Raw genomic sequence first — 13,751 nt, 5'->3', positions numbered from 1 at the left:
TAAATGCCTGTGTAGTCTTTACCGTTTGAAGCGAAACGTTTTATAACATATATGTGACGCACAAAAAATCAACAGAAACTTTTAATCAAGCGCAATAAAAGCAAAAAACTAAAACTTTCACAGAAAAACACTTCACACTGCATCATGGCACCATCTGTAGAGTAATCGGCACAGTACTTAGCTGATTTAATAATCTCCGAAAACCCATTCTATAACAATTTTGCAGCTATCATGCGGTCATACCAGCTGGCAGAGGATTTATCAAACAATTTTCATTAGAAAAGTCTTTCGGCATCACAAATATGGTTTTGGGAATGTGGGAATCAATCCATTCCCGGCAGTCGATATCCGCTGTGGAATTAATTTCAAACTCCGGTAGTCGCATGTAACCGACATTGATGGGTATAATGGACGAGTGCAATGAAGTTTCCATTCGTGGTCCCAACCGGACACGGGCCTCTTTTTCCCCAGCAAGCACATATTCGTCGTTCGTCGACAAAAAGGCATGGATGTCCAGTAACTGATCCGAACAATTGTGAATTCGGTACACTAGACCCAGTGGCTCAAACTGCGTTACACTGGCTGGTAAATCTAAAAACACTTTAAGAGGCGATGGGGAAGCTTTGATGAGCATATCAGGCACCGGGATATAAGTCAACGCAGGATTCTGATCGGAATCTGTTCGGTTCCATGTTAAAATCAGTGGACCCATTAAAACTGACGATCCAGGTGTGCACGACTCATCAACATGGAGGAAATACGCTTCCTGTGCTTCTTCTTCCTCCAATAGTTGCAAGCCTAAAACATTTAAAGTTTCACATACCAAGCACAGAAGTACGCGAGATCTCCATCCATACTTGTACACACATACTATTCTAGATCTGAAAACAAAAACTAGCACATTCGTACGCAAAATTAATACCAAATATACGAAGTTTCCCTGCAATTGGATTTGCGTTTTACATCGCCTAACCAAACAAAATCTATGAAAAAGCAACATAAGAAACATACCAGCGATATGCGATTCGATTGGAACAACCGATGTCAGAACACTGTCATTCATCTTCAGTTCCACACCCCCGAGTGTTATTTTCACCGGTGAGGCGTTCTTGATGACAATCAAGTAAACCATATCGCTTCCGGGCGGTATGACGTGCTTTTCCGATGGATGTTCCTCGCTGTTGAACTCTTTGGATAGAAGTCGTATCTGTAACGGGTTTGTTGATTCCAGTGGCGTAACACCCTGCACCAAGCAGCGGTAAAAGGGATCAGTAAGGTCATAAGAGAGGAATATCCGAACGCTGGTCTTAAAACCCGCACTACATCGGATTAAGAATGAAAATTCGTAAGTAGAATCAGGTGACAGGTCAGGCAAGGTTGAGCTGCATTCGCTCACGAATTCTTCCGATCCCGGCAATCCAAAGACAATCTTTCCGGCTACAGCAGGATCGTCACACGTAATACCAACAACCGGCTTCCGAATCACTGCCTGCTCCTTGTTCACGATGGAAAACGATATCCTGTAAGTTTCGCCCACAAGAATCAGGGCACTGGGTGGCAACTGGACAACCGCCAATGCTGGTCGCCGTTCAATGTCAACTGACTGCAAACTGGATACTGCGTCATCGTTCAATACTTTAAAAGACTGTCCATTGCAAAACGCCTGGTATGTTCGATTTATCTTTCCGAAATTCGACCAAACAAGCCTCAAAGTGATCGGCAAAGATCCAAATTTCAGTATCAGTTTGGTTATATCAATATGTTTTCCAACATCTTCCGGCACAGCAGGGAACTGGAACTGGTAGAGTTTCTCTTCATTGGGCACTAGGTACAATCGATTCTCCGGTGTATTCGCCGGAGCTGTGCCATCTTTAATACAACAGTAACCATTATATGCTGGATTAGACAACGTCACCTGCAATTCCGACATCTGCATGGGCAATGGTGTGGTAAGCGTCAGTTTCACAGTTATCGAGACCATCTGACTGATTTCGAATGCGGAACGATCAAAAGCACATTCGTGCTCAATGCAGGACAAAAGAGGATCCATGTCCAGTGAACAGGAAATGTTCTCCGGAGTTAGTGCACCCCATTTCTGGTAGGCAATCTGGCTCTGTGAACCCAAAAGGCTGCGGAAATCAGGCCGATTACCGCTAAGAATCTGCAGCAACGTCTCCTGCAGTTCCGTGCGATCTTCAAACTGTAGAAACGAACCGGCTCCAATGGCTTCCAAGGTGCTCTTGATGAATTCGGATACATTCGGCATGAGTGCTGATATCTTAATCTGACGAAGCAGAAGTTCTAAAATATAGACAATCCTTAATTATCACATAAAATGACAATCACCACCGCTGTCTCATCTAAAACTCAATACTCCCGTAACTTACGACTGAATATCACGCTCCACTTGCTTTTCCGGTATTCGTTCAAGCCTTGACTATATAGCACCTGGGCTTTATCGTAGAGGCCGATGTCGCAATATTCATCCCCAATGCGACTGAACAGCATTAATGCCGTCCGGGCGCAGCGGTGTTTTTTAAACTGCGAAACAGCTGAACCGAGAAGGTGTATCATCCAACTGGTATGATTGACCGCTCGTTCACAGTTCTGTAGGTATATCGAAACGGGCATATCACCCGACGATGAGGGCACACTGAGGATCAGCTGGCCATAAAATTCCCCATCCACTGGCGGGGCCGGCTGGAAAGGAATTTGCGGAGGAGGAAAACTCAAACAGGTCTGCTGCCGTAGTTTCATATGGTTGGCGGCTTTTGTATAATACATTCCTGGATTTTCTGAGGGGATTGCCGCCAGGCCCGACCGAATGGCATCTTCAAACAGAATGGCAAAGAGAAAATTCTGTCGAAACAACCAGGCTTCATGTTGATAAGCCAGTTCCGGTGGGCCTTTGTACGTGCGGAATATATCCAGATGCTTCCGGAAACTCGTTATGGCATCCACTGGACAGTTAAGCCGGAACGACAATCGACAAATTCGATAAACAATAATCATGGCCACTGTTTTCACTTCGAAACCGCCGTCCTGACGAATCTGCTGCAGATTTTGATAGGCTTGCTGGTAATGTTTAAGCGCTGTCTGACGGTCTTGTCGAAATTCGTTAAAATAACCCATTTTAAATTGATGGCGCACCTGAAAATAAAAAGCTTTTTTATATCCATAAATAATTAAAATCAGAAATTTTTGTACGGTTTGTTCAAATGGTATAAAACGAATTTTCCATCATAAATTATTCCGTCAGTTAAAGAATATCAATGGGGAAATACCAGGAAATTGCGAGCATTCGAAATCTAACCGCTCCTTTTCCAAAGTGCATCAGTTGCAATGTTCGCGAACTCACCAGTAAAGGAAGATTTTGCGACTGCATCCGCATCACGGCATCGCGATGTCCACGCACTCTTTTAGCTTCGTTCAAATAATAGCCCTGAATAGTGTCAAAAAGTGCCGTTTCCAGCCTTACAACGTAGGCAGCCAGATTTTCGTTATTCGGAAGCAGGAATAACTGCTTGAAAGCCAGTTCACACGCATTGCACATCCCCGTAATTTTCTCGGCATCTGGCGACGGTTCGCCTTGTGCGAAGGTGTGTGGACGCGACTGAATCAGAACCAGAGCAATCTTAGAGTTCCGTCCCGCTAAACTTGCACGAATCGTAGCCACTTTGCTGGAACATGCTATTTTCTTCTCAGCAAAGGCAGGATCATCCCATTCCAGATCAACAAACAACACCACTAACGAAGGCACTTCGTACAGGTGCTTTTTTATCCAGTTGCTCTTCAGGATTCCGTTTGGCACTGTGCCATACTCATAGGACTTTTTCACCTTGCTCACTGGGAACTCGTGATCAGCGGGGATATCGCGGTATGAAACCGGCAATCGTTCACTGCTCCTGTTTGAGGCGAACGCGTCCCAGATAAGACGATGGGTGGCATTGTGGATTACGTCCAAGCCACAAAGCGCGACGAAAGGAACAGGATCCACCAAAACTTCAGGAGGAACGTTGAACAGCGGGTCGGCAAGATCAGGAGGGTTCATTGCTGTTGCTTTATTTACATCTACAGCGCATCAGTTAACCATCTACTGCTAAAACTTTTGTAAACCATATGGCTTTTGCGAGCATTTCTGGAGCAAAAGTTGCAAAACCATAAAACTTATTGAGAGGAAAAGTGGAAAACACAAAAATCCAACATGTGAAAAGGGTGCCTGCTGTTAACGTAGCATGAAGCGCTCTTCTCTCCAAGGGCGGTTGGTCGAATCAATAAATTAATTTGAATTAAACGTGTGTTCGGCGGTTACTTTAAGTTATTTAAAACGTGACGACTTCCGGTCCCCAGCCCCGACTGATCCCTTCCAGATCAACTATCAAGAAAAATATTTCATTTTTCAAAAAATTATTTTCTGAAATTTGGTAATTTTAATTTTATGGTTGAAGTGAGGCAGGTGGATCCCTAACAGACATAATCCCTATGGCTATGGCTAACTAAAATCCTGCAAGTTCGCTCAGTGCATTTTTGTTTTGAAGTGATATGATAGCTCATTCTTCTTGCTGTCGGATTGCCTTTTTGCGTCCATTTATTCCATTGGTATGATCCCTGGCTGATTTTTCGGAAATGCCGCGAATGCGAACAATTGATTTCCTTCACCGTACTGCCGTTGGCGCTCTTATGTTGTTCACTGCTTACAACGGGTTCGTGTTTATTACCCAGGGGATACGTTTCATTGATAAGAAAGACGAAACTCTAGTACCGTCCGAGGCAGCGAGTGTACCCGCTGCCAGCGAACCACTGTTGGGGTCGCGTACGGAAATCGCGCGAAGAGTCTGATTTTGTATGGAAATTTATCAGGTATTGGCTATTACAGAGAAAATGAATCTAGTGTTGCGGAAGTTGATGGTATATTGCCAGAAGATTGTCCATTCTGCAAACGTCCGTCAGTCTTTACCGAAATATTTATCGAGTGCCGGAAAGCCCCAGAGCGAATCAGCAAAATATCACCCTAAACCGCGTTCTTTTTGCACGTTTAGCCGTACGGTAATTCACGCTTCACCGAAATTTTCTCCGCATGATGCAAAACGTTCGCACGCATGCAAGATTCCAGCACGACGTTTTGCCGTGGATGCCCCAGTTGAAGCGGAAAATCGCAGAGCCCATTTCATGCGACTTGGATCTCGATCATTGCTTCTCGTATCAGGGAAAGATTCGGCCGCCTATCTACAGGGACTGATTACGAACGATATTCACCTGCTGGATGCCAGTGATGAAGGCGGACCGCAGAGTATTTACGCCATGTTGCTCAACACGCAGGGACGCGTGGTGTATGATGTGATCATTTGCAAATTTGACAGCGACGCCTATTTAATCGAGCACGACACGGCATTGCAACAGAATTTGCTGCGCCATCTGAAGATGTATAAATTACGCAAAGACGTGAATGTAGATGCAGGTGTCAAGTTTGATGTTTACGTATGTTTAGAGGATGACGCAATCGATGCGGAAACCATGTCGAAAATTAGCCACGAAATAATACATTTTCCGGATCCGCGGTTGAACATTTTAGGCCGGCGTTTCTATGTCCGCAATTCTTCTAGCGAAAACTGGGCCGAGAGTCGCAAGAATTTTATTACAACGGATGAAGGACGGTACAGGAAATTTCGCTATATAAATGGAATTGCAGAGGGGAAAACGGATCTCCCTCCGGGCGAATGCTTCCCGTTGGAATCCAACCTGGATTACTTGTCCGGCGTGCACTTTCATAAGGGTTGCTATTTGGGGCAAGAATTAACCGCTCGCACTCAGCACACCGGTGTGGTCCGGAAACGTATCATGCCGATCGTTATTGACGGTGTGGAAGAAAATCAGAGCGATGTGCTGGCACCCGGGAGTGGAATTGCGACGGAACACAACGGAAAAGTGGTTTCTGTGGGGAAATTACGGGCACATATTGGTTCTGATGGATTGGCTGTGCTGCGGATCAGTGAAGCACTGGCGGCACATAAACTGGATATGACCTGTGACGGCCAGGTACACGAAGTTAGAGCCCTTAAACCGGACTGGTGGCCGGAGCCTGATTAATTAACTGTGTAATTGCTAATTGTTTCTGATTGGAATTGACCTTTTGGCTCTTGCGTTTGTTTACTATAGTTTTTAAATGTTTTGTGTTTGTTAAACTCATGGCTTTTAGCCTGTTGTAACTTATTAAAGCCGAACGAAGTTGCAAAAAGGATTGGTCAAGTTGGGTTTTTAGGTATAGCTGACACCCGATAGCGTTAAACTCGTATAACTGACAGGTGAAAGTTGGAGCTAAGAAAGAAGCGCAAAAAAATTCACAGAAAATTTGTTTCTTTGAAGATGACCAAATCAGTAATTACTCAAATTGGATATTTTCGAGATGTTGCACTTTTGACGTAATAAGAATAACAAAATTTTGCTAAACCATAAATTATTCCTAAATTAATGAATTATTCTATATGCTTCGCAAGCTTAGCCCGATATAAGCCGGCGTTTCTTGTCATCAGCATCATTCGTTATTCTACAAGTTAGCACACAGTGTATGAGTGCTATAAGCGCCTGACAGTGGCCGCTGCTGTACTCTGTACTTGTGTGTTCGTATCGATTGAAAATGAAGGTTGCATCTGCTACATCTTGTTGAGTTTGTATTTACTGTACTACTCCTAATAGTGAACACTCTCCGCATTTTCTGAAAACGAATCTACGATCGATCTTGTTCCCCCTGCTTAGCAACTTTGAAATGAAAACACCAGTTCTGGAAATTCTGGGACTAGATTAGCGTTTTGGAGGAAGTGTACTCAGAAACCGTTGCCGATACGACGATGAACTACCAAGTGGTCGTGCAAAAGTAATGCTAAATCTGTTGGATGTTTGGCATAGGCGCAATTTAGCACCATTTCATCTATGACCATCTTGACTTTTTATCTAATGTTTTTCCTTTCAGAGCTTCTCGTGGCTACTGTGAACTGCATCCTTCGGAGCCCGCAGTGATTGTGAAATACCAAGTCCATGCAACGGTGCTGCGTGCCGACGGTACTGAAGCCGCTAACGGAGCGAAAGATGTCACAAAACTGTACGCCACATGGTGCAGCAATATGCATTATATGTACAATTTAATTTGTATTGTATTTTGTACCTTGTTTTATTAGTTTTTCCTTGCTAAAAAAACGTGGTTGAACTAATTTTATTCGGCAATATCCAGCACACGTACAGTATAACAGGTCCTATCGCTGATGTAAAGAAGTAAAATGGTTGTTTAAATTGTAATGGAGATATTTTATCGGCAGGTATTTTTTTATCGAAAGTACGTAATAATCTGCGCATCATCCGGATTTGCATTATAATTTTGTAGAATTTACTTCACTAACCTGGCCGATGCAACCGATTTGAAACGAGTGGCCAAAGATGCAATATCCAAATGCGCTTATCTGGACCCGAACCGTGCCGACGAACTGGAACAGCTTTTGAACGCAATTCGGAACCGACAGAAATCTTCTTTGCAATGTACGAGTGGGTGCATACTGCATAACTTGCGTTGCACCTGCATCATCCTGACATTCTGGGTTTAGCATGTTTTGCTATTACAGACCGACCTTCTTCCGCAATGCGACCCTTAGCCGCCACCCCCATTAAAATGGCCAAGGTGGATGCCAAAATGTCGGAACTCCCGCATTACCGGTCATTGTTGTACAGTTCACTGGAGGACAAGATACTCGGATCGGAAATGATTTTGCAGTTGTGCCAAAAGAGGGCTTACATGTCTCAGATACTGCGCTCGGGTAAATGCCGAACAGTTCTAGCGTTTATTATTCGAGGTATTGGAAAAGTTATAGTCTGAAATTCTGTAGAACCTATCATCAGCGGACTATGCCGTTTGCTGTCGGAAGACGAAACTCGCAATCTGGACTTGAAAATCAATATCACCCGGATATTCGCCATGCTTTCGCAGCTTGCAGCAGTAAATATTACTAGACAATAATAACACTAAGCACTACAAGAGCAGTGGCAGTGGTCACAGCATATTTTTTATATACAATTATCAAGCGGGCGAGCGAAGCGAGCCCGCGTTTCTAATTCAAGACATGTTGAGGGTTCGATGAAACGGAAGTGACAGTGACCTTTGGGTCGCCGAGTGACCTTTGGGTCGCCACCGATTTTCATCGTGATTCCTATACAGTTTGATGTGCTGAGTCGAACTGAAGTACTCGGGGACCTCGAACCCGGGTCCCCGAGGTCGCCACCACGATATGTACCATATATGTATAGTTTGACGTGCTGAGTCCAACTGAAGTACTCGGGGACCTCGAACCCGGGTCCCCGAGGTCGCCACCACGATATGTACCATATATGTACAGTTTGACGTGCTGAGTCGAACTGAAGTACTCGGGGACCTCGAACCCGGGTCCCCGAGGTCGCCACAACGATATGTACTGTATTTGTACAGTTTGACGCGCTAAGTCGAACTGAAGTACTTGGGGACCTCGAACCCGGGTCCCCGAGGTCGCCACAACGATATGTACTATATTGCACAGTTGGACGTGCTGAATCGAACTGAAGTGCTTGGAGACCTCGAATCCGGGTCCCCGAGGTCGCCACAACGATATGTGCAACATATGCACAGTTTGACGTGATGAGTCAAACTAAAATGTTCGGGCAGTGACGACGACGGGCACTTCTAAGTCGCAAACCCAGTTTCCCAAAAGAGCTATTATGTTATGAACTTTAAAAATGTTTCAAAATCTCTAGGTGTGAGTACCAACCGTTACTGAACCGTAAGACCTGATCCAGATCTGAATCCAAGATATAGTTTTAAATAATTCTAAATAATTCGAAATAATTCATATTTGAAATTATTTAGAATTATTCTAAATAATTTTAAATAATATGATTACAATACCGGAATCTTGATCACCTCTGAAAAATTAAACAACCAATTGCAAATATCTACGCACTCAAAACTTAAGTAATCACCTTCAAAAAATTAACTAACCTTCGAGTCTACAAGCTCTCCATTTTAAAATATTTATATTGGTTAAATCAGTTAAAAATTTAGAGAACAAAATAACTAAATAAATAGCCGGATAAGTAGATCATGAAAAACTTCGGCAGCTAGGTGCGATGATGTTTAATTACTAAATTTGCTTATTTTTCAAATCACTCATTTGGGGAATATGGGACGTTAGAATACCTTAGATAAATATATATTTAAATAATTATCTTCGAAGAAACTGATAGTTGCCTTTGAAATCCAATGCAGAAAAACCATTTTCTCACATTTCGTGTGCCGCTGTAAAATGCAGAATTCAAATGTAACGAGACACTAATGGGAATTAAAATACAAGAATATTCAAGAAATTAGAAAATAAGTAATAAAATTCTCTAATTCAAAATCCATAATTATATAATATTTTATGAATTTTGTAGTGGAAACCAAATTATTGCTCTCACCGTTTAAATTTTTTCCCGAATTTATTTTGAAATCGTTTTACCTATAACTAAATTCCAAGGTATTATAAGAGAAATAAATTTACGTGCCATGATTTCTAAACTTAAGTTCGAAATTTTTTTTCCTGATTCGTTAAGTGTACAGTCAATTTTCGAATCAAAATCTGATTTTTTTTATTTTTTTTCGTTCTATATCTGAATTACTATCAATTTGTAGAATTCGCACAAAATTTTCGAGACAGTCTTAGTTTCAGATATGATTCCAAAATCCTAACGGATTATAATTTATTAAATTACTTTTCTTTATGTTGCAATAGCGGTAAATCCGAACACCACTTTCGATTAATTTTAATGGTTACCGCAAGTCTTTGTTTGCTTCTCGAAAATCCATATTATATTTTGATTTCATTTTTAATATTGTATTATTTATTTGCTTTCTGAGAATGCAGTGGAAAAATAAACCCTTACAAAAACAGCTTCGGATGCTTGAAACATTGAATTTTCCCTAAATTTATTCGGCAGTTTTTTTCTATTCTGCAGGTGACACGTAAGCATGAACACTGTTTGGGCTTAAAAACTTGCCGCAACACTCGATTGAGGAGATTTCACACGGAAGTGAAAGAAACACAGTATCGCTATTTTTTCCAAGCTTTCAAATGTTTTTTTATAATTTCTGGAAACTATTTTAAGATTGAAAAATAGCTGCGCCGTTGTTGTGTATAAAAATAATGTAATTGTTCATGCGCATTTACATGTACTTAGTTTTGAAAAAGGTGGAAAGGTGGATTACATTTTATAATGAGTCCTTTGATGTACCAGTTTACTTTAAAACTTATTGAAATTTTACGGCCTATAATTCTCCAACTGGATGATGCGCCTACCAACCGCTTTTTTTGGGGTGTATGCAATCGACAAAATGTCATAAAAGAATGTAAAAAGTATGTGAAAGACTGGAAGTACGCGAACGCAAAAGTTTTCTTGTAGTAAAACGTAAGAATAGTATCAAGTACCATCACTTCCCTTAAACTTATATATCAATTTCCTGGCCAATTCTGCAGCTTCAGCGCTTACGTTTTTTAAGACAGTACTTTATACATTTGCTGCCTTATACACTCAAAATTAAAAACCGCCGCCCGCTTGCCCTAAGGGCGTATGAGACCTTATACTAGTTATGTTTTACAAGTAGATCTTTAATACCAACTTTGGCAGTATGTTTAATTTACACTCTCACGGTCAGACTAGTGCGCTTGTGTCTATAACACACACGATTGCTAAAAAATTAGCATGACCATGGACCACATAATTATTACGATTCGTTATTTATACATTGTGAAATACGGGAAACGGTTATTTTCTCTGTATTTTGATTGATCGGTATTTTCTTGTGTGTTTCATAAACCTTTTGTTACGCCGCTGCGTCTTAATTGAGAAAATGATGGTGGTCTTTTGCTCAGTGCGTAATGCGTCGGCATTTTGTAATTCTTCTGCAAGCTTTCCGTTATTTTCTTGGCCATATGCAGCTTTCATTTTTACAGGCTCCAGCCATTTTTGCCAAGAATCGCATTGGCGGGTATTTACTGCAAGAAATCAGCATGGAACAACAACGTTACGAAAAGCTGAAAGGCGAACTGACCTCCAAGCAGAATAACGCTAAAGGTGACTCGACTGAGACCGAAGCCTACCGGCGAAAAAGTGTCCAGTTGATCCGGAAGCAAGATCTGTTCATTGCCGCTGCATTTGAGATTTTGTTTATGCTGGCCAAGGATGTTGCAACGCAAACCAAGATGGTGAAAAAAGATATAATTTCCATTCTGTGCAGATGCGCTGAAAGATCCAATCCGGAAGTACAAATTGCAGCACTCAAATTCTTATTGGTGTTAAGTGTCTATGTGGAGAATATGGAACGTTTCGTCGATGCCGGGGCTCCTGAGAAAATCATGCGCGTTTTGGATCATCAGCGCAGTACAACCGTCTGCGAGCTGGCCCTGAAACTGCTCTTTAATTTCAGTCTTTGCCCGGCCTTGAGAAAGGGAATTATTAAAAAGAATGGAGCCAAAAAAATTGTATCTTCATTGGAAAACCCAAGGACGACGGATTTTGCTGCCCGTCTTTTGTATTCGCTTTCGATCGATAGAAGGTTAGTGTTCTGAATGAATAATTTAAAATTGATAAAGTTATTATTAAAAATTAAATTACAAAGTTTGTAGGAGTTCTTAGATACAGTGACCATGTTGGTTCTCATGTGGAGATTTTACGACTGGACTGTTAAGTCGTAATAATCCTACGGGAGTCAGCAATATTGAAGTGATCTTCAGAAAATTTAAATACGATAATTCATTTCGCAATACTAATCGTACGTGTTTTATATCGGCTTATTGTAACGTATCTGATTGCTGATTACTTTACAATATTCGATTTTGACACTTCATATGTATTCTGAAACATTTCCTGGCTGAACGTTTATATGTTTCTTATTTGCAGTAAAGTTGGCTGTCCTCGCCTGTTCTGTTTTGTTGGTTCGTCGAGTCTGGAAATAACTATTAAAATGGTAATTTATATTTTTAGAAATCGGCGAGATATGCAGTGTTTGGAATTGTGCGAAGCTGTCGGGCGGCTTGTAACCAGGAACGTGGATAAAACATTGAATCACTACCTTGTTTCGTTAGCCATTAACTTGGCTTTCAGTAAAACTTGTGCCGCAGATATGATTCGGACTATGAATATCCTACGCATTATGGAGTCAGCTATGGAAACGCAGAATGTCCATCTTGTAAAGCTGATAACGACGTTGCTAAAGTATATGGACACCTTCCCGGCTGGGCTGAAAGAGTGCATCATCAAATTACGTAAGATCAGCTTTCATGTTGGAGTCTGCGCATTCGCACTCGGTTTCATTGTGAGTTTTTTTATTTTAGTTCCAGACGAAAATACTGAAGCAACATCGGTATTTAATTTGGAAGCTTTGATTACCCTCAGTGTAGCACTAGAAGTCGGCCTTATTATGGAATCTGATTTTTTACCGACATGGAGCGTCGACATTGAACTGATATCCATTTGTCAGAAATTGAAGAAACCTCCGGAATTGTTTGCATTGGTGGTTTTTATGGGTGCTTTGGCATCGCAGCCGAAAAGCTGCCAGATCCTGTGCGATGCATCCATGATGGATTGGTTGTGCCAGAAGCTGGCGGAAGTAAATGACGTTCAGGAAGAGATTGCTGTGCAGGTGATAGCAAATTTTCTTGTTTCCAGTTCTTATGGATTTTGAATTCACATTAACAGGATAAGGATATTAAATTACTACTTGGGATGTTTTTATTGATGCCTTACTTACGACGCTCTCAAGTACATTCAAACTTAATTTTTTTGGGTTATAGATTGGCTATGCGTTGTTAAAATTTGTGCAATATGAACCGGCACGACTACGAGTCATGGAGTATCCGCGAATCACGAAAATTCTCACGGATCGCACGCAGCAGTGCTCCGACACAGCGAGAGCTCTGTTCGAAGATTTGCTGTTCCATCTATCCAGTTCCAGCCAGGAAATCCATGAAGCATGGAAGATGGAACGATTCCGGCAGTACAACGGACAGGTGAGAATCGATGTTTGATTTTGGCACAAATAGGAAATCTGCAGGCGTTGACCTTTCATAAATTATGTTTGATAGTGGTTACGTGCGATTGAGCATAGACGAGAAGAAGGCGATGACGGTAATTTATACTTGGATGATTTTAACGATGGTATGTTGGGTTCGAGTTTTTCACAGGTTTCCATTGTGCATAATCAAGTAAATTTCTGTTTTAGGCTCGGATGAAATGGATCTAGTTACAAAATATGGATTAAACGATTTAAGCGATGAAATGGATGAAGACGAAGAGGATGTTGAGGATATGATTGAAAGATATTCAGCGCGCTCCGCTTCGCGCTTGAGCTTTCGTTCTTAAAAAGGGGACTGTACAGTTCAAACGCTATAGAAACCTCAGTACTTTGAAGCCTCAATGTTAGGATGTGTAATTACTCTTGAAATTATTTTATGGTTGTTTGGTAGGCTATTTCGTCCACTAATTTTTACTGTATAATAACGATTCGTAATGTCCGATCCTGTCCATTTTTAAGCATTTTATGGAAATAGAGAATTATATGTCGTTATCCGCGCATTGTACTTTGTTTTTGTAAGTTTCTTGTATTCCGACTATGCAGGTGAACGATTTCCTTTCTGACTCATGAGTGTAAGGTGATTGGACAGTTTATTGCAACAAGAGAGATACTGAAATAATCCTGACGC

General features: G+C 41.5%; 3 protein-coding genes across 3 annotated transcripts; 2 read left to right on the top strand and 1 right to left on the bottom strand.

Moving 5' to 3' along the window:
• Positions 1-68: 68 nt before the first annotated feature.
• Positions 69-4,220, bottom strand: LOC129591204 (trafficking protein particle complex subunit 11-like). The gene is made up of 4 exons (XM_055486772.1): positions 3,359-4,220; positions 2,388-3,150; positions 1,012-2,301; positions 69-798 (listed from the first exon to the last, which is right to left on the bottom strand). Exons 1-4 carry the CDS (start codon positions 4,049-4,051, stop codon positions 230-232), a joined length of 3,315 nt encoding a protein of 1,104 aa, XP_055342747.1. The 5' UTR covers positions 4,052-4,220; the 3' UTR covers positions 69-229.
• Positions 4,221-4,851: 631 nt separating this feature from the next.
• On the top strand, positions 4,852-6,322 carry LOC129591253 (putative transferase CAF17 homolog, mitochondrial). The gene has a single exon (XM_055486839.1). It carries the CDS (start codon positions 4,882-4,884, stop codon positions 6,085-6,087), a length of 1,206 nt encoding a protein of 401 aa, XP_055342814.1. The 5' UTR covers positions 4,852-4,881; the 3' UTR covers positions 6,088-6,322.
• A 332-nt stretch (positions 6,323-6,654) lies between these two features.
• LOC129591202 (kinesin-associated protein 3-like) lies at positions 6,655-13,678 on the top strand. Its single transcript, XM_055486769.1, has 11 exons — positions 6,655-6,871; positions 6,968-7,096; positions 7,376-7,527; positions 7,611-7,802; positions 7,872-7,981; positions 11,004-11,605; positions 12,034-12,314; positions 12,384-12,691; positions 12,843-13,058; positions 13,134-13,206; positions 13,271-13,678. The coding sequence occupies exons 1-11, from the start codon at positions 6,846-6,848 to the stop codon at positions 13,408-13,410; spliced, it is 2,229 nt and encodes a 742-aa protein (XP_055342744.1). The 5' UTR covers positions 6,655-6,845; the 3' UTR covers positions 13,411-13,678.
• The last annotated feature ends 73 nt before the right edge of the window (positions 13,679-13,751 follow it).

The sequence above is a fragment of the Paramacrobiotus metropolitanus genome, unplaced genomic scaffold (assembly GCF_019649055.1).
Source record: "Paramacrobiotus metropolitanus isolate TYO unplaced genomic scaffold, Prichtersi_v1.0 Parri_scaffold0000045, whole genome shotgun sequence".
NCBI lineage: Eukaryota > Metazoa > Tardigrada > Eutardigrada > Parachela > Macrobiotidae > Paramacrobiotus > Paramacrobiotus metropolitanus.
Note: the sequence above shows the minus strand (reverse complement) of the source record. Positions and strands in the feature narration are given on the sequence as shown.